We start from the raw sequence: 23,424 nt of genomic DNA on the forward strand, positions 1-23,424 counted from the left end.
TAACTTAGCACTTTATCCAGGTACTTCATGAGGACTAGGAACTACTAAAAGGGGGAAGGAGGTTATTAAAGCTTCTACATAGTAAAGGCTACTCAATATTTCCTGAAATCACCAGCCTGCAATATTCCCGAAATGAAAGCCTGTAAAAACAGATTTTTATGTTTCTGCATTAGGAAGTTGAGTTACCCACTTTATAACAGAACTTGACTGATAACCATACTGTACTTAGCAAATTTTGCTATGAAAAAAAGTGCTGCAATTTATACCTTTCTGTAATAATCAACAATACTTTTAACTTTGTTTTATTAGGTAATGGCCTCCTATAGATCTGTAGAACAGTTTTGAAATAGTGTAACTTTTATTAGTTAATAGTTTCATTGAGGGAGTCTTCATTTTTAAAAATTAAAAGCTCAAAAGATTAAAACTTTAACATCCTTCTATTTTTTCTAAATATTTTTCAAATACGGTGTGTTGATGAGGACATTGAGGGGAACTAATGGGAGAGGCACCGAGTCCGATAATGCAAGGAAGCCAAATGGATACAGATGATGAAATGACAGAGCTGAAGGGTTAATGGCTCTATAGCCACTGATAATGCTGTTCCATCACTCAGTTGGCCTAGTAATTTCCCCTTCCAGCAACACTCACTAATACAATAAAACCTTCAAAAAAAAACCTGAACTGGACAAAAAAAGGTGAAGTGTTCAAGTTATTAGTTAAAGACTTGCTTCTTTCAGCCAAAGCTTTCAAACTAGAGTCTCCAGACCCTAGAATTTCAAAGGGTTTGCAAGACCATCAGATTTCTGTTCAATTCCACACTTGTTGACTTACTGGCATGTTATTTTGGTTACTGTATATAATCATCAAAAATAGTTTCTGCAATGAGCGCACTGTTTTGCTTTGGGTAGCTGGCATGGTCTTTCAGAAGTTGGGGCATGTGAATGTATCAATATTTGCAGGGGCCCCAAGGAGCCTGCCAATATTTACAGGGGGTCCACGGAAGTGTGTCAATATTTGCAGGGGGTCCGCCACTCAGAAAAGCACTGTTTGAAGTAACAGACACCCTACAGTGCTTTGAAGCTTTATTAATGCCACTTACTTGCAGAATTTGAATAAAATCTTTTCAAACACCAGCACAGGGCCTGTACTGCCCAGAATAGTGAGAGGTTGTCCAGCAAAGAGGGAATACGCTACTCCTGTCATGGAAGCCCCAAACAGGGACTCAATCGCACTCTGAAAGGGATCCAAAAATAATTGTAAGTAATAGTGACAAACAACCTGCAACAAATCAGTTATTCCATTGAAGGTAGCAGGACAAGTTGATAAAGCGGTTAAAAAAGCATATGGGATCCTTTGCTTTATAAATAGAAGCATAGAGTACAACAGCCAATCAACCTAACCCGCACATCTTTGGACTGTGGGAGGAAACCGGAGCACCCGGAGAAAACACACGCAAACACGGGGAGAATGTGCAAACTCCACACAGACAGTCACCAGAGGCCGGATTTGAACCCGGGTCCCTGGCGCTGTAAGGCAACAGTGCTAACCACTATGCCACCGTGAAGGATCGTGGGCTGGGAGCAGAGGCCTCGGGGCGGGGGGGGGGGGGGGGGGAATAATCGCAGGCCTCATGGTGGTGGTGGAGAGGGGGAGAATGGGTTAGGTAATGTCCTTTGGTAAGGTAAAGAATGTTTCAGCTTGGGTTGGATTGTGCATATTTTCTGGGATCCATTGAATGCACCTTTATCAGAGCCACTGGTTCACTGCAACTGAATAAGTGACCTTCTACTGTTACAAGGGGAATCCAGATTTTACCAGGATTTTAGGGATTGTATTCTATCATTCCATCTATTTTTCTATGAAAACCATAAGCCAGTGGCCTTGACCTATGTCTTTAACCTGTAGAGGCCTTGCTCACTTCCCGTAATGATGTGCACAGAGACCATCAGAATTTGACATTTGTTTTTTGAATTTTTCTGCATCTCAATAATATGGTCACTGGTGAAACAATGAACAGCAGTGTTACTAAGCTATGACATTAGTTGGAACTAATAAAAGTCTCACAATCAGGGTTAATACACACTGGACATCAACATGCATCTATAAGTGCTGCATAGAACTGAAGACAGGAACAAGAACAGAAACCCAATTCAGCTACATTTCTCCAAGTATAGTGCACACATACTTGTGGCAGGTTTTTGTCTTTGCTGGATGGATGGATCGCATGCCCGTAACAGACCCCGCCCAATATTTCTACCAATTTAAATGAATTGAATGAAAATCAGGCAGGCTCCATTACCAGTGAGCAATCCTCCCTGCCCGATTTTCCTCTGTGCTCTGTCCAGACAATGCATTATGCCCAGGCAATAAAGATCAAAATCTACCCCACTACGCATAGCACATTTAATGATTTAACGGCAATACTGAACTCCAAGACATGCATATAAATCAGGATTTTTTCTTTTAAAACCACACTCGAGAGTTGTACTTGGCCTTGCCTTTTGCTAAGTAAGCACAGTTTTGTGGCAAGTCCTCCACTTATTTATACAGCTGAAATTTCCAAAAGTTGAAATTTCCATCCCACAATGCTGCATATTGATTTTTTATAAAAATTAAATCCTCCTGTTAGCGTTACTTGAAGCATTATTATACCTATGCCAAATATAAGTCATTAGCAATTTAAATGCACCAACATCCTCAACTTTCTTACTATGCGTCCTTCTGTTGCTTCTCCCAAGAGGCCACCAAATGTGATTACAGGAGACATGCAGGCGCAGTACAGGAACAGGAAGGACGCCACACACTGTAAGCTGAAGGCATCCCTGAAGTCACTCCAGAAACACGGGATCTTCCGCTTGATGTCAAGGATCAAACCCCCAAATGGCCTGGTGGAATGGAAATGAATCACTTAAAAAAAATTTCCAACAAGTCGACTACTCTAGGACAATGAATGCAAACATGGTTCTTAAAATGCCACCGATCGTCTATTCAGCACTACAGGTAGATTAGAACAACCTAAGCAGCTATGATAACAAGACTTCACGGTTTTTAAAAAAAAAGTTTATTCCAGATACAGTTGAACATGTTCTGCGAACACATTTCTCGCACACAGCTTTATAATATTCAACGTTAGAAATTTAATAAAACACAGTTTCGCTGGCTCTCAAGCTTACAAACTACAAAGGAAACTCAGACCTCAAAAGGATTGGACATTTGTAGAAACTTGAAATTGGATTAGAGATGTGAAAGTGAACATTAAAGTGAAAAATATTGCTGGAAATGTATTAATCACAGAAAATGCTGGAAATCCACAGCAAGTCAGTCAGCAAAGTTATAATGAACAGTCCCAACCAAAATATTAAACCATTTTCCTGTAATTTTCCAAAGGTTGTTTTTATAGGAGTGGTTCGTGTGTTCAGACGTCTCAAGGAAAAAAACCAACAACCATTTATATAGCACCTTGAACACAGAAAAAAAATCTCGATGGGGTTGTGGGGCTGGAGGAGGTTACAGAGATAGGGAGAAGCGAGGCCATGGAGGGATTTGAAAACAAGGATGAGAATTTTGAAATCGAGGTGTTGCTTAACTGGGAGCCAATGTTGGTCAGCGAGCACAGGGGTGATGGGTGAACGGGACTTGGTGCGAATTAGGACACGGGCAGCCGAGTTTTGGATGAACTCAAGTTTACGTAGGGTAGAACGTGGGAGGCCAGCCAGGAGTGCGTTGGAATAGGCCAGTCTAGAGGTAATAAAGACATGGATGAGGGTTTCAGCAGCAGATGAGCTGAGGCAAGGGCTGAGGCGGGCGATGTTATGGAAGTGGAAATAGGCGGTCTTAGTTATGCCACGGATATATGGTCGGAAGCTCATTTCAGGGTCAAATATGACACCAAGGTTGCAAACAGTGTGATTCAGCCTCAGATAGATGTGAGGGAGAGGGATGGAGTCAGTGGATAGGAAACAGAGTTTGTGGCGGGGACCAAAAACAATGGCTTCGGTCTTCCCAATTGGAGAAAATTTCTGCTTATCCAGAACTGGATGTCGGACAAGCAGTCAGACAATTTAGAGACCGTGCAAGGGTCGAGAGAAGTGACATAAATCAGACAAAAATGGATGCCGAGCCAAAAAAGGAGCTATTCGGAGGGGCAACCAAAAGTTTGGTCAAAGAGGTGGGTTTTAAGGAGGGTCTTAAAAGGAGGACAGGGAGGTGGTGAGGCAAAGGGGTTTGAGGGAGGGAATTCCAGAATGTGGGACCTATACCTATATTGCTGAAGGCATGGCCACCAAGGGTGGGGAGAAGGCCAGAATCAGAGAAATGGAGGATTTGAAGGAGAAGGCAGGGGGAGGGGGGGGGGGGGGGGGGGGAGAAAAAAGGATAGTTGCAGGGCTGGAGGTTATTGAGACGGGGAAGAGCGAGGCCATAGAGGAATTTAAACACATGGATGAGAATCTTAAATTGGGTGCATTGGAGAACCAGGAGCTAATGCAGGTATGCAAGGACAGGGATGATGAGCGAGTGGAATTTGGTGCAGGATAAGATACAGAAAGCAGGTGGCATGTGGTACTGGTGATGAAAGGAATACAACCCTTCTATTCAACATTGAAGTGTTCGGAGTTTGCAGATAGCTTTCAAGAGATTGTGAGATTACAGTGTGGAAGTGGATCAGTATTTATAGAGTGTGTTCTAAATCTATGATAAACACTCCAAGCCAGCAGAAGACAACGGACTTTCAATGACCATGTCAAATCAACTAGAACATTTCCACAAACATTTATTTTCTGATTTAAACAAATGACACAAATAAGTGTATTGCAATGGCCCTGGAAATAGCTAGAAATAATTGAGCACGTTCTTCAATATTGTAACCTACCCTGAAATGTAGAATTAAGAGATCAATGTAATGTAGTAACTGAAGCTGCGGGTCTTGTAAAGCTGGATGGAGGTCGCTGGCCACAGCTGGTGAGGCCACAAAGTGCTGGTGTTGCATTTAATACAATGGAAGATTTTGCATTTTATTATTGTTGCCCAGCTAAAATATTTCTAATGGGACTGCTCATTGCTAGATATTGGAACTGTTCCAGGAATATAGGTCCTGTACCCTTATGAATGACCTCATTTGATACAATAAGTTTAGACAGGCGATGAATCTCATTAAATACAGCTGCCATGACACCAAGATATGATTGGCGAGATGGCCAATTACAAAGCAGAAAACAACCAACCAATCAGAAAGAAAGAAATTACAGACACAATACGAAGTTAAAAGTTCGAAATACAGTTACTGAATTTGAGGCAACCTCACGAGTCAATAACACAAAAGCAAAATACTGCGGATGCTGGAAATCTGAAATAAGAACAGAAAATGCTGGAAATACTCAGCAGGTCAGGCAGCATCTGTAGAGAGAGAAAGAGTGTTAACATTTCAGGTTGATGACAGTCAATAAGGTGGACATCCCTCCCTTAAGTTTGAGTCAGAGGGTTTGAACAGGGACAGGGGGGGGGGCGGGGGCGGGGTTTGATTTAGGTCAAAGACATAACAGAAATGCTTTTAAGAAATTCAATTCCTGTCAACACAGCTTGCTTTTGGGGAAAAAAAAGGTTTTTGAATTTTTAGACACCCTGGTGGGGGAGCGTTAGTGTCCCACCTGAGGCATTGGGTGATCTGGATCCAAAACTCAGCACGTGAATCAAATGTGAGCCTGCTTCTCTGTCACAACACTGAAAACCTACACAGGTTCTAGCTAAAGTCATACCTACAGCACTCACTATAGCTGCGGTCATTTAGCTGAAATCTAGGGTTTACAAACAAGAAAGGAGAGAGAGAGAGAGAGAGAGAGAGAGAGAGTGCGTGCGAGTGTTGGGTGTGATTAAGAGTGACAGGTTACATTAAAAATAAAACATATAACCATCTAAGAGTGTTCAATAAGCTACAACAAACCTTCCTGTGCGCTGCAGTTCAGGACCACTGTGGCCTACTTGTGGTTCAGGCTCAACATGGCAAGCATTACCGTTTGGAATCCCAGGCTGCTTCCGTTTCTCCTATTGTACAAGAGAGGTATGAATGAGATAGATGGCACAATGAAACATTGGCCTAGAAATTCAGTTGCGTTTGCGCCCACTTATTGGCTATAAAGTGGTTTGCGCCTAAAGTTTTTTACCGCCCGAAATTCAGATGGACCCTAACATCGGTGTTAGCCGGTAGCGCTGCGCCGGCACCGATGACGTCATCGGTGTGCGCAGCGCCCCGGTTGCAATGCTATTCCGGCCCGATGGCCAAATTCAGTTGCGGCCGCCTCGCCCGTGGCAACCGCAAACAGCGTTTGTGAAACGGGGTCTTGCAGCTCCGAAAGGCCGGCGCATAAAGGTGGAGCGGCGGCCGCCTGCCCGCACCTCCCTCCCCGGACTCCTGCATCACCCCCCCCGCGGCACTGATGTCTGTGTCCCGCGAGCCCGGCACTTCTCCGTGGTGCCGGGCTCATTTGCCGGGGGAATCCACCGGTGATCTGACGGCTGCAGGCAGCTCCTCCTTAAGAGGAGGCGGCGGCCTGCAGTACCCCAGCCTGCCGCACCGCAGCGGGAGCTGAACGCCTGAAAGTGACATTTAACGCCCCGAGCGAGGCGGCCAAACCCTGCAATAGCGCCCGCCGCCGTCTTGGCCCGTCGCAACTGAATTTTAGGCGGGCGCTACGGGAATCCTGGCGAGCGCTAAATTTCGGGCGCAAGAGACCTGGCAGGGCCATACCGAATTTCTAGGCCATGATTTCTACTTGGTGTCTGATGACTCTGCATATGTCTGCAGATAGTCTGGTAGGAGCTTCGCACAGCTTCAAAGTGATTAAACAGTTAGCCCTGACCCGACTAGTGCTTTTCTATTTTTAAAATAAGTTTAAGGGTAAATGTCTTCTAATCCCCCTTTGATGGATCAACACTGCTCACTATATCCCACCTATTGTTATAGCGTTGAGATTATCAGTACAATTTACCAGTGCCATATGTTGCCAACAGAACCAAATCTAGGACATGAGTATCCTCTTCAAAAATGTCATTGATGGCGAGGGAAAGGGCATACCTGAGATGGAACGTTTTTTGGTGGCTCGATTCGGATGGAGGGGTCCCATTCACCGGGGGGCAGAACAGTCACCTGATCAAGAAATTCATCAATCCCAGCAAGCAGATCACTGCGATCCTTGGCTTTGTAGGCAACATCATGGAAAATCTGAAATGGAGGCAGAGCAATGATTTTTCTAATTAGTTTGATAAAGTTTGACAAATACCATCTTTGAATGCTACTTGTTGAGAAGATGTCCATTACTAAGGACTAGTAAGACTGTGGGTTTCATGGTCTATGGCTTCTGATGGGATGTTAATGTTGAACATATTGTAGTCAAACAAAACTATGTTCTCAGTTTTGTCCTTTGGTCATGTTTCACTATGCTTCTTCACAACCTACTGTTTGGCAGGATTTCCCCATTCCAGCTGAACTGAGCTTTAAAATGGAGAGTATTCAACTTTCATACCCAATCCTTAGTGTTATCTCTACATTTACTCATACTGTTCTCTGTACAGAGGTTTTAGGATTGGAGCAAACATTTTGTGGAGAATCTCTTCAATCATATTGTGGCAAAACCACAAAGAGACTCTTAGTGACTTACATAATTGTCTGTAACCAATGTTATTACCTCTAGCATTAATTGTCTGTAACCAATGTTATTACCTTTCAAGTTGGCTCTGGTTAAACAGAGCTAGATCGACAACATCGCGATTTGACGCGATGACGTCATCACGTGGGTCACGTGACGTCCCCTTCGGCGGGAAACGTGATGACGTCATGACGTCAGAGGTAGAGGGCGGGGCCAGTCAGTCCTCGTGTGGATTGAAAGAGAAAAGACCTGTTTTGAGCTTCTCCTGTAGTTTCTTGTTTTGTAAAGTTCTTAAGACAATAAATTCAGTTTGTTAGCTTCCAGTAAGTTATAGATTCTTTGTTAGGAGTGCAGAGACTCCTACAATATCATAATTAGGACAAGGGGCCACATTAAATCTCCAGCCCTTGTTTTGGTATTTTCCCCCGATAAAGAACTCAACAAGTGGCAAGGTGCAGGTATAAATTTGTGTCCTGCCATTTTGTGGTGCAGCATGTTGTTATGCCACTCTTAATATACCGGTGTAAACACAGATTGTGCCATCAGGCCCCCTTATGCAGTCTCCTTCACTAGCTTCATTCTCCCTTCATTATCTCCCTGTCCAGTATTTGATAGTCTGTCCTTGTTCTCACATCCCATTTCTCTCCTTTCACTTCCCTGTGCCAGCATGGATCAAATATTGACCATAATAACCTAACTTAGCTTTCCTTCACTCAACACCAATCCAGCATCCACATCCAGTCATTGCTGCTGACATTTACCACACCAAACAAATAAAAGAAACTGCTCCAACCTGGTGCTAGGCCACAGTAAATGGCTACAACTCTGCATGTGCTTGTTCAATAGTGACATTAGAACAAAAAAAATGTAAATTGTGCTGATGTTATTTACACCTTATATGGACTATAAACAAGAGCATAGGGAGGGTGGCGGGAATAATAAGAATTACTCCTAGTCATTGAACGACAGCTACCGTTTTTAGTTTTCTATGGGGTGAAAGCCACCATTTTCTGGATTACTAGTAGTGATTTTTTTTAAAATATTTAATGAAGAGCTTTCCATTTGATCCCTACACAGCCTTATACCTTAAATGTTGAGGGATCTAATCATCAACAAACCTAATTAAAATTCTATGTAAAGTGTGTACCTTTGATTCATTTTAGTATCTCATTTACAAAGAACATCAATACTTCATTCAATTAGACCTTTGAGAAAGACACCTATATAAAAAGAGTAGAAATTGCAGCCACCATTGTTATACGAACGTTTAATGCACTCATACCAAATTCGTTCTCTGCTAGTTTAACGGAGGCATTAACCCATTGAAAATAACTAGGCGATAGTAATTTTTACCCTTCGCGTACACTTGGTGTTGTACGTAAGAGAATGCCAGCAGTGAAACTGCAATCAACAGTACAGACACTAGGGGGAGGCGTTCCTTGCACCTCCTTGGCAGACACCAACAGAATTTCAGCCAGCCTTTTAAAGAAAGCGAATACAGAATTGTATTGAAAGCAATCCCTAGAATTTTGTTTTCCACACGTCAATGAGGCTGGCACCATCTCAAATATTGTTGTGGTGGTACCTGCCCTTCAAAATAGAGTACAACACAAATAGTGAAAAGGCATCGAAGTGCAAACTGTCTCAATAGACACAGCATTCCTAGATATCACTGGAATTCCTGTGCGCAAGGAACAAGCAGGCCAAAGCTTTCCCCTGTACAGGGATAACAATGTTCTAGATCATTGTAGATTAGCAAAATCAATTGGTTCAATCCATTGTTAAGCCAATTTTAGATTATTTTTCAGCTCATCAGTTTTCTTGCCACCCTAATCCTCCCGAGCAACCATGGCCAATTTTCGGCTGCCTAATCCAGAGACACTGAGGGCAGCTACAATACTCTCTACCCCTCCCCCTCTCCATTTGTTATATCATTAGTTCAGGAATTCTCTCTCAAAATCTGTAATGCAAATAGAACAAGTCATAGCCAGCAGTGGCAGATTACATTTACTGCTGATCATGAAGTGGACAGTAATCTACACTGCTGGCCTGGGCATCTCTTTAAAAGAACTTGGCTATAGAAATTAAAAATAGTTCCATCTTAAGTGAGGTATTGTTCAGTTTTCCAACTGTAAGAAAACAGCCTTGCACTGTCCAGTTCAACAGATTTTTCTTTTACTGCGCTTCAAACTAAATGTAGTGCTAGCTCAGACTGCGCTGAACTCAAATCGTACTGAGGGTGAATTTCCAAATGGCGACATGTGTCGCTGTTACGCCAATGGAAAAAGATTCGCACCCGTGGTGGTCTAGAGCGGTATTTACAGGAACACTGCAGTAGCAGACTGGGGGACAAGCAGGTAAAGAAGGAGCAGTGTTTGCTTCACTCACAGCTAACTTCACTATATGTCTCATCAGTTTGATACTTTACAAGACTGTCTACAAGAGCAGCTGGCACACGCAGCCAAACAAGGCAGCAGACAGGCACAGAAGATGCGGCCTAAATGTCAGAGTCTGACCTGCAAGTCCTCCACGAATAAATTGAGATCAGGAGCTACAGACTGCTGGGTGTCTGTGACCGCAAACCTGCCAGAAATGCCACCGTGCTTCCCAGAGGGAGGTGGCACTGGCAGAGAGTGCCAACTCTCGCCCTCAGAACTGCAGGCCAGTGGCGTAAAAATTCAGTGACCTCACCAGGGCAGGCAAGGTGACATATCGGTCACTCTCCCTTTTCTTCCTTGGCCACCCCGAGCACCAACTCACTCTTCACCCTCTTAAAAATAAGAGTTGCACAACAAACCCAAACAATGCACTCTGGTTAAGGGGGGCACTAGCCCAGGATCTTGCACTATGGCTACCCAGCTCCCCCAATAGCAATTACTTATACGCACAACTCAAAAACCCCTTCATCTACTTTAACAGCTTCATATCCCCACATCTCTTATTTCAGCTCTCGCATGCTATTTGGCATACACCCAAACCACTAGTCTTCACTTAAATTACTCAATCTTCTTGCAGGAGAAATTGGCGCATAACACCCGCAAGAAGCAGCCCACTAAAGGAGGCATCCCTACCTTTAAACACCTTGCACCCTATAGGGAGATGCTCATGAGCCTTATGGGGAGATGCTCTGCACTTACTGTGGGAGATTGCAAGTTCGGGAGCTTATTTCCAGCGCCAGTGGAGTGATTGAACATCTACATGGCCATCCTAGCATCCCTGTGAAGCACCGCACAGACACAAGCTACCCATCCTCCTCTTGGTCACCTTAATCCCAAGGGAGGTAATATTCACCCATTCTTAGCTTCTGCCCTCTTTTCCTGTAGATCCAATTACAGCAGTATATGAGGAGGAAGATGATGGAGGAGGAAGACAAGAAGGATGATAATAGAGGGAGATGAAGTCAATGAACGTGGCCTCAAGCCAGACAGACTGAGTTCCAACAGAGACCTCCTGCCCAGTGTTCCTCTGCTCCAATACTCTCCAACTCATCCCCTGTGTTACTTGCTTCCTCACTCCCACACACAAGCCAAGCTACTTCCACCCAGGGGAATTGATAGTGGTGTGAGGATGTGACACTATGATTGCAAGAACATGAGGGAACCGGAGGTGAGAAGTGGCACCTTCCCAGTGAAGGCTGAGAAGTGGGCCACCCATGGCTCCTGTTCAGTTCAGACTTTATTGTAATAAAATAGAATGTGCACTGACATTATGCTTTGTTATTCATGGAGTTTAGACTCGTATAGGCAAGGCTGACGTATTCACAGGTGATGGTTATTGGCACGGTCGGGGTGGAGCCGATTTTAGAATGGAAAACCAGCAGAGACAGCTTCTGCTCGAAATATACCAAAAATCGGTGAGGAAATTCACCCCGAAGCATCTCGTCATTCAACAAGAATAGACTACTTTTTGCTTTCTTTTTAGAAAGGATTTTCCCCCTCTTTCTCTTCTCCTGGTGTCTCTACCTCATGCTCGAGCTGAGCGGGAAGTGGCTCACTCCCACACCTCTGCCAATACCAGACAGAGACTGAATGCACAACAATAACTTGCATTCATGTAGCACCTTTAATGTAGTAAAAACATCCCAAGGCACTTCACAGGAGCGTAAATCAAACAAAATTTGACACTGAGCCACCTAGAGATTGGGACAGGTGACCAAAAGCTTGCTCAAAAGGAGGTAGGTTTTAAGGAGCGTCTTAAAAGGAGAGAGGTAGAGAGACTGAGGGAGGGAATTCCAGAGCAGTCCAGTGCACAAGTGTGGTCCAGAGAGAATCTTGGTCTGATTTTCCTTCGTGTGAAAAGGCCTGCAATCCGTTCATAGCACCCAACAGAGAGAGAAAAAAACCCAACCTGCAACCGATCACTGCCACTGCATGAGGTTATGACCAACATACAACTTTAGAAGCCTATAAGAACTATCTACTGATCTCAGCTATGTTACTGTGGGGAGGCACTTAGAGACCAAGCATTGCCACAGGGAAAGAAAGAAGTACCAGGCAGGCTCTTAATATGGCAGAGTGGAGCAGCAATCAACCAAACAAATAAAATAGCAAAATTCTGCAGATGCTGGAAATCTGAAACAGAAAACGCTGGAAAAACTCAGCAGGCCAGGCAGCATCCGTGGAGAGAGAAACAGAGTTAACGTTTCAGGTCGATGACCTTTCATCAGTTCTGACGAAAGGTCTTCGACCTGAAACGTTAACTCTGTTTCTCCCTCCGTGGATGCTGCCCAAACAAATAAAATGTTGAGTTATATTGGTAAATTAGTAGAGAGTACAATTGCAGGGTATTGTTTTAAGTGTACAGTGCTTTGGTCAAACTATAAGATATTCAAGTCTTGGGGGTCGTGCAACCACAAGACGGATAGTGTCAGAGAGACTGAGTAATGAGAAAGACTTGGAAAAACCTGGACTTTTCAGTCTTGAAAAGGAAGTGACTGAGGAGGCCTCAGAAATATACAAGATATGTTACAAAGGAGTAATCTTATTTGGGTATTAGCCTCACAGAAAAAAGCACCAAACCCAAACCAATTGGCATATGCACCATCGTTCTGACTTACCTCATCAGTCATTATAGTGGCCATAGACCTGCCAATCTCATGGTATTGCTGTGCCTTTCCAACCGGTCCCAGCAAAATGAAAAGGAATCTGCAAAAGGACAGATTTCAGTATTACAGCGGTTATTTAGCATTTTCTGGTAACCTGCTGTCCATGAAAAATAAACAAACAGTCATCACAAACTGCTATCACTATTACATCAATCACAGGATCAGGTACCATGTTACCACTGGTTCACTATGTCATGAACCGTATGGCCTACTCCTGCTCTCAATTCTTATGAATCCCCATTATGCTTGCCACACAACAGCAAGAGAACTTAAAAACAGAACAAAATGACAGACGACATGGTTAACAGTGGTGTGCGTGTGAGCAAAGCAATAAAGGATTCTCTTGACATGACACTGTCCATGCGTCTCCATTCCTAGCTGTGAAAAGCATCTTCTAATGCATTAGCATGATATTTATTTCCTCTACACTTTGGGATAAAAACATTTTTAACCATGCAGATTTTTGCGGTAAGCAGAATGGCGAGGCTGTCAGCACTGTTAGTTATTAAGGAGTAAATCGGACAGCATCTTCCGGCGTCCGCACATGCACAGTTAAACGTGGAAATCAAAAATTTGCTGTCAGAGTTGCCGTGATCCTCCACAAGCTTTGTTCCAACAGACTCAGCATTCACACACCTAGAAGGGCGTGAAGTTGGGGTACTTACGTGATAGATACCCACTAAAGATACCCGAAAAAAAATTGGGGCTTGTCCATTCAAGTGCAAGTGAATTTTTAACAGCGTGATAAGTCTTAATTACTGCCAAACAGTCTCTCCGGCACTGAAAATTAACTTTTACAAGCATGGAGTCTCATTCCTTCAGATTTTAATTATTGTTGGCGATTTTAAAAAAACAAAAAATAAAAATTCTTTGTCTCATCTCTCAAGCCCATCCATCTTTCCCTCTCTTTATTTTGCTTTACATACATGATTTTACACAGAATTAAATATTCTAACTTCCTGGTTTAGACTCTGCATGTTTCAGTAAGGATTCTTCAATCGGATTGGCTAAGGAGACATGTTGTTGCTTGCCCTGCTCACAAAGGTCCCAGATCCCCTGTAGAGGGTGCCACGCTGAAATGGATTTCTAATTACCGCAAATTGCCACACAAAAGCCCACAGAAAATCTGTGGGCAGCTGGAAGTGTAATGAGCACAGTTCGTTCGCCACTGACTGCAAAATCCGAGCCATTGAGTTATAGACCAGTTCTTAGAAACAAGATGAATCACCAATTAATCTGGTTTGCGGTAGCGTTGATTGAGGGAAGAACGTTGGCCAGGACACCGGGAGAACTGCCAGTTTTGCTTAAATAGGGCCGTAGGATCTTGAACATCCACCTGAACAGGCCTGTTTAACGCCTCATCTGAAAGACAGCATCTCCAACAATACAGAACTCCCTCAGTACTGCAGTGAATGGATGCAGTCAAGTTCTGCAATGGGGAAATGGCCCAAGATTTACTTGTATTGGGAAGGAGTGGTTGTCCCAGGACAACAGAAATCCAATGGCGATGTCACTGAAATATTAAAAAAATCTGATTTGTATGGCACTTATGTTGGTTCACAGATTGTGGAACAGTGACCACACTAGTACAGAATATTAAATGGAGACCTGTGCCTTTCTATCCTCTTATGATTGACGTGGCTAATTGCTGTTGAATGCAAAAGCATCTTTCTTCTGTGGACTTCTGATCTTTTAACAGCTGCCAGAGACAGGTTTTCACCCTTTGTCTTAGCTCAGTAATAATAATTGGCAAGAAAGAAAGTAAACTTTGTGTGTGCGCTATTCTGCCTGGTCAGGTGGCTGGGATCTCCATGGATACAAACAATGACATGGTGTCAATTCCTAGTTTTCTGTGCACATTTTCACTTTGCACTGCCGTTTGGGTTAATCTTACAGACATCTGTCAAAAATATTCTGTTTCTTACAAACATTCACCACTATCTCAGCTGGATCCACAAGAGGAAGAGGAGAAAGTTGGTTGGGTGATTTGGGGGGGGGGGGGGGGGGGGCAGTAGAGAGAGAGAGAAGGGAGGAAGGAAACACTTAATTGACTGTTGTTTTTGGCATGGAAAGATTACTGAATTGTGTGTCTGTCTGTGTCTGTGTGTGTTGGTTGGAGGGGGATCAACATGGCCGTTCAAAGGACTTGAAAGTTTTTTTTTCAGGGATGAGATTGGTCCCTTCTTTTCTGAATAGGAATTTGAGATAAAGAGATTTGCATTTCTCCAGCGTCTTTCACGACCACTGGACGTCTCAAAGCGCTTTACAGCCAATGAAGTACTTTTTGAAGTGTAGTCACTGTTGTAATGTAGGAAACGCAGCAGCCAATTTGCAAGGTCCCACAAACAGAAATGTGATAATGACCAGATAACCTGTTTTTGTTATGTTGGTTGAGAGCGAAGTATTGGCCACGACACCGGGGATAACTTCTCTGCTCTCCTTCGAAAGAGTGCCGTGGGATCTTTTACGTCCACCAGAGAGCAGACAGGGCCTCGGTTTAACGTCTCATCCGAAAGACGGCACCTCCGATAGCGCAGCACTCCCTCAGTACTGCACTGGAGTGCCAGCCTAGTTTTTTTAATTTTTTTTTTATAAATGTGCTCAAGTCCCTGGAGTGGGACTTGAACCCACAATCTTCTGACTCGGGCGAGTGTGCTACCAACTGAGCCACAGCTGACACTAAGGGGGAAAAATTCGGTTGATTAGCGCCTCCCGTTAGCGCCCTAAGAGGTGCAAAGTAACTCGCGCCCGGGCGCGGCGATGCTTGCGCCGCTCGCAAAATTGGCCTGACATTTTGCGGCGGCGCTAAACACCATCACCACGATCTCCTGTGCTCGCAGATTGATGTCATTTGAGCGTGCAACGCCCCGGACCGGATATTGAGTGGCGCCCTCTTGCCTTTCCGCCTGCCACTAGCAATGATAGGTAGAGGGGAGGGACTGGGGGAGCGCTATTTAAAGGCGGCCGCTTCCTGCCTTTTTTTGTCGGCGACATTTTTGCACCATGCATTTTGAGAGAGAGAGAGAGAGAGACTGACTTCTGGAGAGATTCAACGCTGTGTGAAGGAGTTTTGGGTACCGAGCAGCACTTTGCAGGTTCATTTTGATTTGCCCTTCCTTGTATCGATTTAGAAGAGACTATGGGGGCTGCACTCTGAGCTCATTCCCTGGGCATCTCCATTGTTCTTTCCAGCAGATTTGATGTACAGGTCTCTCCAAGACGAGATTCAAAGCTGCAATAAGCAGGGTGTGGCTAGAGAGCAGGATCAACCCTCCGCTTTAAGAACTGGTGTGTCTGTGTTCCATTGCTAACTGACATCACGAGCTTCGCCAGCGCTCTGAGGTAGCGCCTCGCTCCTCGGCATTAGCGCCTTAAGAGGTGTGTAGCGCCTGATTTAGCGCTCCAATCACCTCCAGGGGCGATAGAAGCCAAGTTTGCAGTCAGGGGCGATAATTAGCGCCAGGCGCTAAACTTTGCGCCCGGCTGATAATTGCACCCCAAACGGGCGATACCGAACTTCTCCCCTTAAGGGTTTTATGGGGGTTAGTGGCATAAATGGTTTTCCCCAGCTACTTTTTTAGTGAATATGAAATGTTAGCCAATCAGTACATTATGTGCCCATTGAACATTTTACCAAACACAAACTTTTCATTATTTAAAAGGGATGCCAAAAGTCACTTGGCTTGCAGGGCGCACATTAGAGGAAGGAAACCGAACGTTCCACATATGTGATTTTGGGGAGTGGGTAGGAGGGCTTCATTGTTTTTTAAAAATCTATTGACAAGCTATAAATGTCATCCAGTTCCTTTGTAAAAAAAAAAAAGGTAAGTCGATACATATCTGATCTAGTCAAACAAAAGGATCCTCACATACACGTGCGGACAGACACCCACAGTCCCACACACTGACTTGAGCATATAACTTAGGCTGATACTCCAGTGCTGTATTGTCAGAGGTGCCATCCTTCAGATGAAATATTAACCACTGGATTCCAGGTGGATGTTAAAGATCCTATTTGAGGAGAAGCTTTTGGCCAACATTCCTACCTTATCCAATACCACCTAAAATCAGGATAACTGGCGATTCAGCACACGGCTGTTCCGTGGGACGTTACTGACCCAGATGGTTGTCGCATTTACCTACATAACATGCACTGGATTTCATAAAGTAATCGAGATGCGAAAGGTGCATTATAAATGTATATACTACTTTTAATAGAAGTAATCCACTACTCCAGGCCATGCAAAGCAATAGAAGACAGAAGTATTAACTGACCTAGTAGGAATTGGAACCTCAGTAAGTCCGGTGAGAAGAATAGCTGGAGAGAGACGCACAAATGCCACAATCGGCCTCTCGAGAAAGTCTAGCTCGCCAACCAAGACATTAGAGGCTTCAGCACCAATAGGGATCTTCTTCATGAAGTGGAGGTCGACCTGCCAAAAAAGAGACATGTGGTTATTCAGAAATCTTTCTCATCAACAAATGAAAACAAAACCATCCTAGACTTGAAGCTGGATTCCAGAAGTAAAAGGAGTGCAGCGAAGATTCACCAGGCTGATACCTGGGATGGCAGGAATGACGTAGGAGGAGAGATTGTGTCGATTGGACTTGTACTCGCTGGAGTTTAGAAGATTGAGAGGGGATCTCATCGAAACTTATAAAATTCTGTCAGGTCTGGACAGACTAGATGCAGGAAGGATGTTTCTGATGGTCGGGGAGTCCAGAACCAGGGGTCATAGTCATAGTCTAAGGATAAGGGGTAAGCCATTTAGGACTGAAATGAGGAGGAATTTCTTCACCCAGAGAGTGGTGAACCTGTGGCATTCTCTACCACAGAGGGCGGTGGAGGCCAGTTCATTAAATATATTCAAGAAAGAGTTGGATATATTTCTTAAGGCTAAAGGGATCAAGGGATATGGAGAGAAGGCAGGGACAGGGTACTGAATTTGGATGATCAGCCATGATCGCATTGAATGGCGGAGCAGGCTCGAGGGGCCGAATGGCCTACTCCTGCTCCTATCTTCTATGTTGATGTTTAAACCTCTCTGGGGAGGGGTGGGGCGGGGGTGGAGAAGGGGGAGCTCCAATGGCTCAGTCCCTAAATGCACTGACCTGTTTAGTGCGTAGCTGAGTCATACAGAACAGAGTCTCAGGCTCAATCTCCGGTCTGTATGCACTGAATCAGGTGATCTCGGCCAAAGCTGCAGCAGGAGGAACACTACAATTGGCCTCAGTGCCCTTCGGCTTCGATGGGGGGAGAAAATAAACACAGTCAGTCAGTCATCAAGGCTCCTGCTGCTATCCAATGACCAGGTGATTGAAGCCGCACATCAGAATCAGGCTGTTCATTAAACACCCAAATCCAGGATCACACGCTGCAGCAATTTAAGATAGGCTTTTTCATTCTGGTCAGGTTTAGGCTTTTTCATTCTTGTCAGGTTTAGGATTTAAAATAAGGGACTTATCATTTTAAGAGTCAGATTTATTATAATCTTCAATTTCTTAACACGTCATCTTTTCAATACATTTCAAAACTCGAGGATAGAAGCAAAAATAAGCAATCACTGGCTCACTCAGCTCTAGAGCACTCCTTCTCCAGGAATATGACCAGTGCTGCTGTAAATATTTTTCATAATGGAAGACAAAGATGGAAGATTTATTAAAAATGCCAAGACCTAAAAATACCTTCTGCATATATTTCACTGCAGTGTTTTCTGGAAAAAATCCTAAACACAGTATCAAACACTTTTCAGATTAGTTTCGAGACCTGTCTGTCACACTTCAGACTCTGTATAAAGCACCAACAAATCACAGCTAAACAATCTTTGAAAAGTATACAAAAATCAAAGAGCAAGAAAGCAGTCATTTCCTGCTGGTTTTTTCTGACCGATAATCTGGACACTCCAAGGAGAAGCCAAGCAACTGTTAACAGAGAGAAACCTCCAACAGCAACGGCAATTAGCCTCTAATTGATCTCAATGTGCCTCGTTAGATTACTTCCCCAGAGGAAGGTACCCCAGCTGAAACTTTGCTACAAGACATCAGTTAGTATACAATTCAATATCAGCCTGGATTTTCCCTTGTTTAATAAAACGATAAAAGAGATTGGACTCCCAACCTGCTTTGCAAAGAAAAAAAGTGATTAAATGCGTCATAGACAATATAATGCAGATTTATAATTCTCCACAAAAGGCATCCCTAATCCCAGCCAGAACATCGGAGAAGAGTATCAATTAGCATTGGGGTACTTCCTTTCACAGTGCAAAGGAAAACTGCATCGTTGGCGTCAAATGCAGAGGTGCACACTGACCTGAGAACAGATCATCTGTCTGCTCATCTTTGACACGGCCTGACACACAGAATGGTATGGAGAAGTTTTTGTTGTTCAAAAGGTTGTCATTAGTTAGCACGCTGTCCTTTCACCAGCAGAAAGGGTCTTGTGAATTGACTTGGTTGATAGTTCTTGGTGCTTGTGGGTTTACAGCATGAAATGCCCAGAACTCGCCACTAATTGGTATAAATTAGAAGCGTTACTCAGAGATCCCGTAAAGTACTGCGGAGGAGAAATTGAAATGCCACAAGTGTAATGGGGGCATTTTTCTGGTGTCAGAGACATAGTAGGGTGGAGGGAGCTTTACTCTGCATCTAGCCTGTGAGATACCTGACTCGGAATGTCATATGCCATTCCGAGGACGTGTCGTGTCAGATTTCCAAACTTGCAGTACGTTAATGCAGGTAGTCCATATTTAAGTTTCAATATCCAAGTCCTAAGAAAACCGATATAAAAAAATGACTGTAACCAGACCCCAGCATGCGTGCGCGAGTGGGTTTTCATTCTGGTAGCGCACTAGTTAACACATTCCTGTGAAATGGTTCTGTCACACTATTTTGATGCAGTCAGCACCCGAAGGAAGTTTAGGTGAACTGGTAGCCAACAGTCCAGCCAATGTCCAAAAGTTGCTGTGTGGACCCCATACTCTACCACTCTGCGCATTAATGGACCATCTTAAGAAATGTTCTTAGCCTTCCAGTTAGAACTTTGTGCGACTTGAACCTAACGTACAAAAAGTAAACAGGATATATCCCAACCACAGGCATCACAGCCCGACAAACCAAAGTGACCATCTTACCTTGCCCGACTCAACATTTACGTTGTCATGGTTGCCTCCATTTTTAGCTTCAAGATGAGTCGGAAGAGACTGCGGGGACAACATTTGACCTGAGGGGGGGAAAAACAAAAATAAGCAACTTGGAGAAAAAGAAGAATATTTGGAATGGGGAGATTGATGGAATTAGAAGGGCTTTTTTACTTTTTAAAAACTGAATTAAACTTATTTGCTTTTTAAAAGTTGGCTCATTACATGTACCAGAGCCAACAGGGTGCTCTGCTCCCAGGCTCTGCCAGAGCTGCTCCGTAATCTCCCCAAGCAGGCTTGCCAAACCAGTCATGGTCACTTGTCCTCACAAGTAAGGATTCTTCAGACCCGTTTGGCAACTTCTCATGCAGCATGCTGGGAGCACAAGTTCCTACTCAAGGAATCATGGGAGCAAAGTGGCACACTGGCGCTCCTTTGGCATACTGCAGTGTTATATTAACGTGTTGTGCCACTGGGCTTGCCATAGCGAAAAGGGTTCATTTCATTTCATCAACATTTCCTCTGCATTCCCAGGACTCGGTACTGCAGTTTCAGTAGGTAAGGCCGCATCAGTGCTGGAAGCTGCTGAATAAGCCCTGCTATCCAAGGTTAGAGCTACACTGATCAAAAAACACTTCTACTCCGTATTAAAATGCGGTGGTTACTTTTTAATCGGGTATTTCACTTGGTCTTTATTTAATCCATAGGGATTTGGAAGAGAGTCAATCTACGCAGTGACCACATCAGATATCAGGACACCTAATCAGCTCCTCCCAACGTTCAGTATTTAGCACGAGCGGTGACAGAAATGATTGCAACCAGTTACTCAGTCTATCTTGATAACACAATTTCATTTGCTTTCATCTAGACTAACATTAGCTTTGATTTGGAATCCAATGAGCACAGTAAGTAACCTTGTTTTGATGACTGGGACCAAGTCACAGCTTCACATTGCAGATAAAATACAACAATATTAAAATTACAAAACCAGTGACACTGCCCCAGATTAAAAGTAGGAGTGTGATTTGCACTTTTCACTCCTGTATTTGTGCTTCTTACCCAGAGTATCAACTTTAAAAATATATTCCCCTCCAGTATAGGTGAACCCTCTCTCAAGTTACCCTGTTGTAAGAGAGTCCCCAGAGAGGAGAGAAACCCAGCCTACATAGAGAAGTAATCATCAGCAAACTTAACGACCCTCTTCCCCAACCCACCTCCATGCGCACAAACCCAATAGTCAGCAGAATTTAACTCACCATACACATATTTTAAAGGCCAAGGGCTTTCAATAGGAACCGAGTTAAATGTTTCCCAGCAACCTCTGCAAACACATTTTAAAAAGCTGGTCCCTTATAAAACACCAGACAGATTAATGCTCAAAAGCAATACAGCACTTCACTTTCAACTGAGCTGCCCCAGTCAGAAAAATCAATCAACTCAGGTGAGGCACCTTCATTGTTGCCAGCAAGTTTAGGTACCTTTGGGATCGATTAAGTCAACTTATCGGTTTACAACAGGAAGGACTAATTGCCTGTTAGACATTTCCTGTAATCGGAATAAAAACACATTTCAGTGCTTCGAAATATTCTTGTTTAGCCAGGATTTTACAGGATGACAAATATGAAAAACAGTGGAAGAAACAGTTACAAAAGAACTTCTTGTATCAAAGGAAGTGATGCAATAGGATGTGTTTGTAGATGGATATATCGTGTTTGATAAGGAAAAGCAGAGAAGAGGGACATCAGGATCCATCGATTAGGACAAAAGCAAAATAGTGCAGATGCTGGAAATCTGAAATAAAAACAGAAAATGCTGGAGATACTCAGCAGGTCAGGCAGCATCTGTGGAAAGAGAAACAGAGTTAACGTTTCAGCTCGATGACCTTTCATCAGAACTGGAAAAAGCTGGAGATGGAACAGATTTTAAGCAAGTGTAGGGGCAGGGAAAGGGGGGGGGGGGGGGAAAGGGAGGAAAGAACAATCTGTGATAGGATGGAAGGCAGGAGAGATTGAGAGATTAAGAGATGGTACAAGGCAAAAGGAGATGGTAATGGGACAAGTTAAGAAACAAAAGATGGCTCTAGAGAATAAGCTGACTAAATCATGTACCAAGCAACAAACTATCCAACAGGTTGCTATAACAGAAAATATGGCCTACCTTAAAAGATGTGGTCTCAGAAGAAAGTCACATTCCGCCATTGCCTTGTCCCATATTTTTTTCCTCTTTGCACATAGCCACACCCCTTCACATTTAACCATCCAGTCGTTCCACACAAATACTAAGATACTGAAGAGCTCAAAAAAAAAATTCATTTTTGATTTAAATTCCAGCCTGTGCGCTTACCAGTCTTGTCCATGGAATGAGGTTCGGATTGCTTTTTCCCAACCTCAGCAAAAGACCTGACAATCGGAATGAGATTATTCCTTTTCCTCTCAATCTGATGGTGATGTCTTTTCAGGAGAGCTTCACGCACTTTCACACGAATGTTTTCATCCAGTTCCATGGATGACTCCTGATGATCAAGAATCATATCTAAAACAGAGCAATGAGAGAAAATCACAAGAACCATCATCACAGGAGCGAGTAAAGGCTCTGCCAGTCATTGCTGATAAAAACCACTCTTCCGTCTCATCTGTTCCTTTAAACGCTCCAGGAAGGATTTTGTACTTTTCATTGTTGGGATTCAATTGACAAGTGTGAAACAGCTTTGCGTTTGTTTATACACACGCTCTCCTTTGTATATCTGGAAAATTAATTTTGATGAATTGCTAACGTGGGTGAACATTCACACCATGAAATCGCCTAAATTCTATTTTATAAAATGTATTGGAATTAGCACAACTCCCACAGCAGGCCCAAGGCACGCTGCGTGTGTTCGCATTGCCTCTTTTTCTTTCTTGCACGCATGTGCGTGCGCACACAGCGCTGCCTGGCATTCTCCATTAATTCCAATGACATGACCACACAGGAACACAGTGTTTAATCTGGCTGTCATGTTTGAATGGGCACCAGTGGGGAAAAAAAGACTGCAGTTGCAGAGCAAGAGTTAAGCACGCTGAACCGCTGCAATTTCACCTCTTGGAAGTTTCATGGACCTTCCTTTCTTCCATCATGTAAAACACGTTTTTTTCTTTAGGATGCGACTGGTGCTTTTGTGTTGGATTTAGATCATATCGCGACAGTGTTATTTTGAACAGCTCTTTCTAGCATTTTGGGAGGGGAAGGTCAGGGATCCAGTGCTGTGATGGGTGACCAGGACAGCCCACCAACGCCACCCCCCCCCCCCCCCAACCAAAAAGCAAAGCCACCACTACCAGCAGTGCTGGAGACACATTCCCTTTCCCCAGTTGGACTCCGACATGCCTGCACTATTATTGAGAAACTGAAGATTAATCTCAATTTTCCCAACAAAAATAAGAGAAATCTGGCTACATTTCAGGTTTGGAAGAAGTGTTAACAGAAATTCCCATTAGACCTGGCAGATGCATTATCAACCCAATTCACTAAATGAACAGCTCATTGGCTTCAATCAAAAATACTGATC

At 43.7% G+C, this 23,424-nt stretch overlaps 1 protein-coding gene across 3 annotated transcripts in view; it reads right to left on the bottom strand.

Annotated features, from left to right (window-relative positions):
* LOC147097075 (electroneutral sodium bicarbonate exchanger 1-like) overlaps positions 1-23,424 on the bottom strand; it is a 197,199-nt gene that overhangs the window by 35,854 nt on the left and 137,921 nt on the right. For all 3 annotated transcript variants that reach the window (XM_085972875.1, XM_085972873.1, XM_085972876.1), the window contains exons 6-13: positions 22,224-22,412; positions 19,875-19,963; positions 17,020-17,177; positions 12,697-12,784; positions 7,070-7,216; positions 5,939-6,039; positions 2,711-2,885; positions 1,100-1,233 (exon numbers count right to left, since the gene is read on the bottom strand). In XM_085972875.1, coding sequence (XP_085829001.1) covers positions 1,100-1,233; positions 2,711-2,885; positions 5,939-6,039; positions 7,070-7,216; positions 12,697-12,784; positions 17,020-17,177; positions 19,875-19,963; positions 22,224-22,412 — 1,081 coding nt within the window. The remainder of the gene's footprint in view (positions 1-1,099; positions 1,234-2,710; positions 2,886-5,938; positions 6,040-7,069; positions 7,217-12,696; positions 12,785-17,019; positions 17,178-19,874; positions 19,964-22,223; positions 22,413-23,424) is intronic.

This window comes from Somniosus microcephalus, chromosome 33 (assembly GCF_052327205.1).
Source record: "Somniosus microcephalus isolate GS21.2 chromosome 33, FLI_Smic_1.0, whole genome shotgun sequence".
In the NCBI taxonomy this organism is placed as follows: domain Eukaryota; kingdom Metazoa; phylum Chordata; class Chondrichthyes; order Squaliformes; family Somniosidae; genus Somniosus; species Somniosus microcephalus.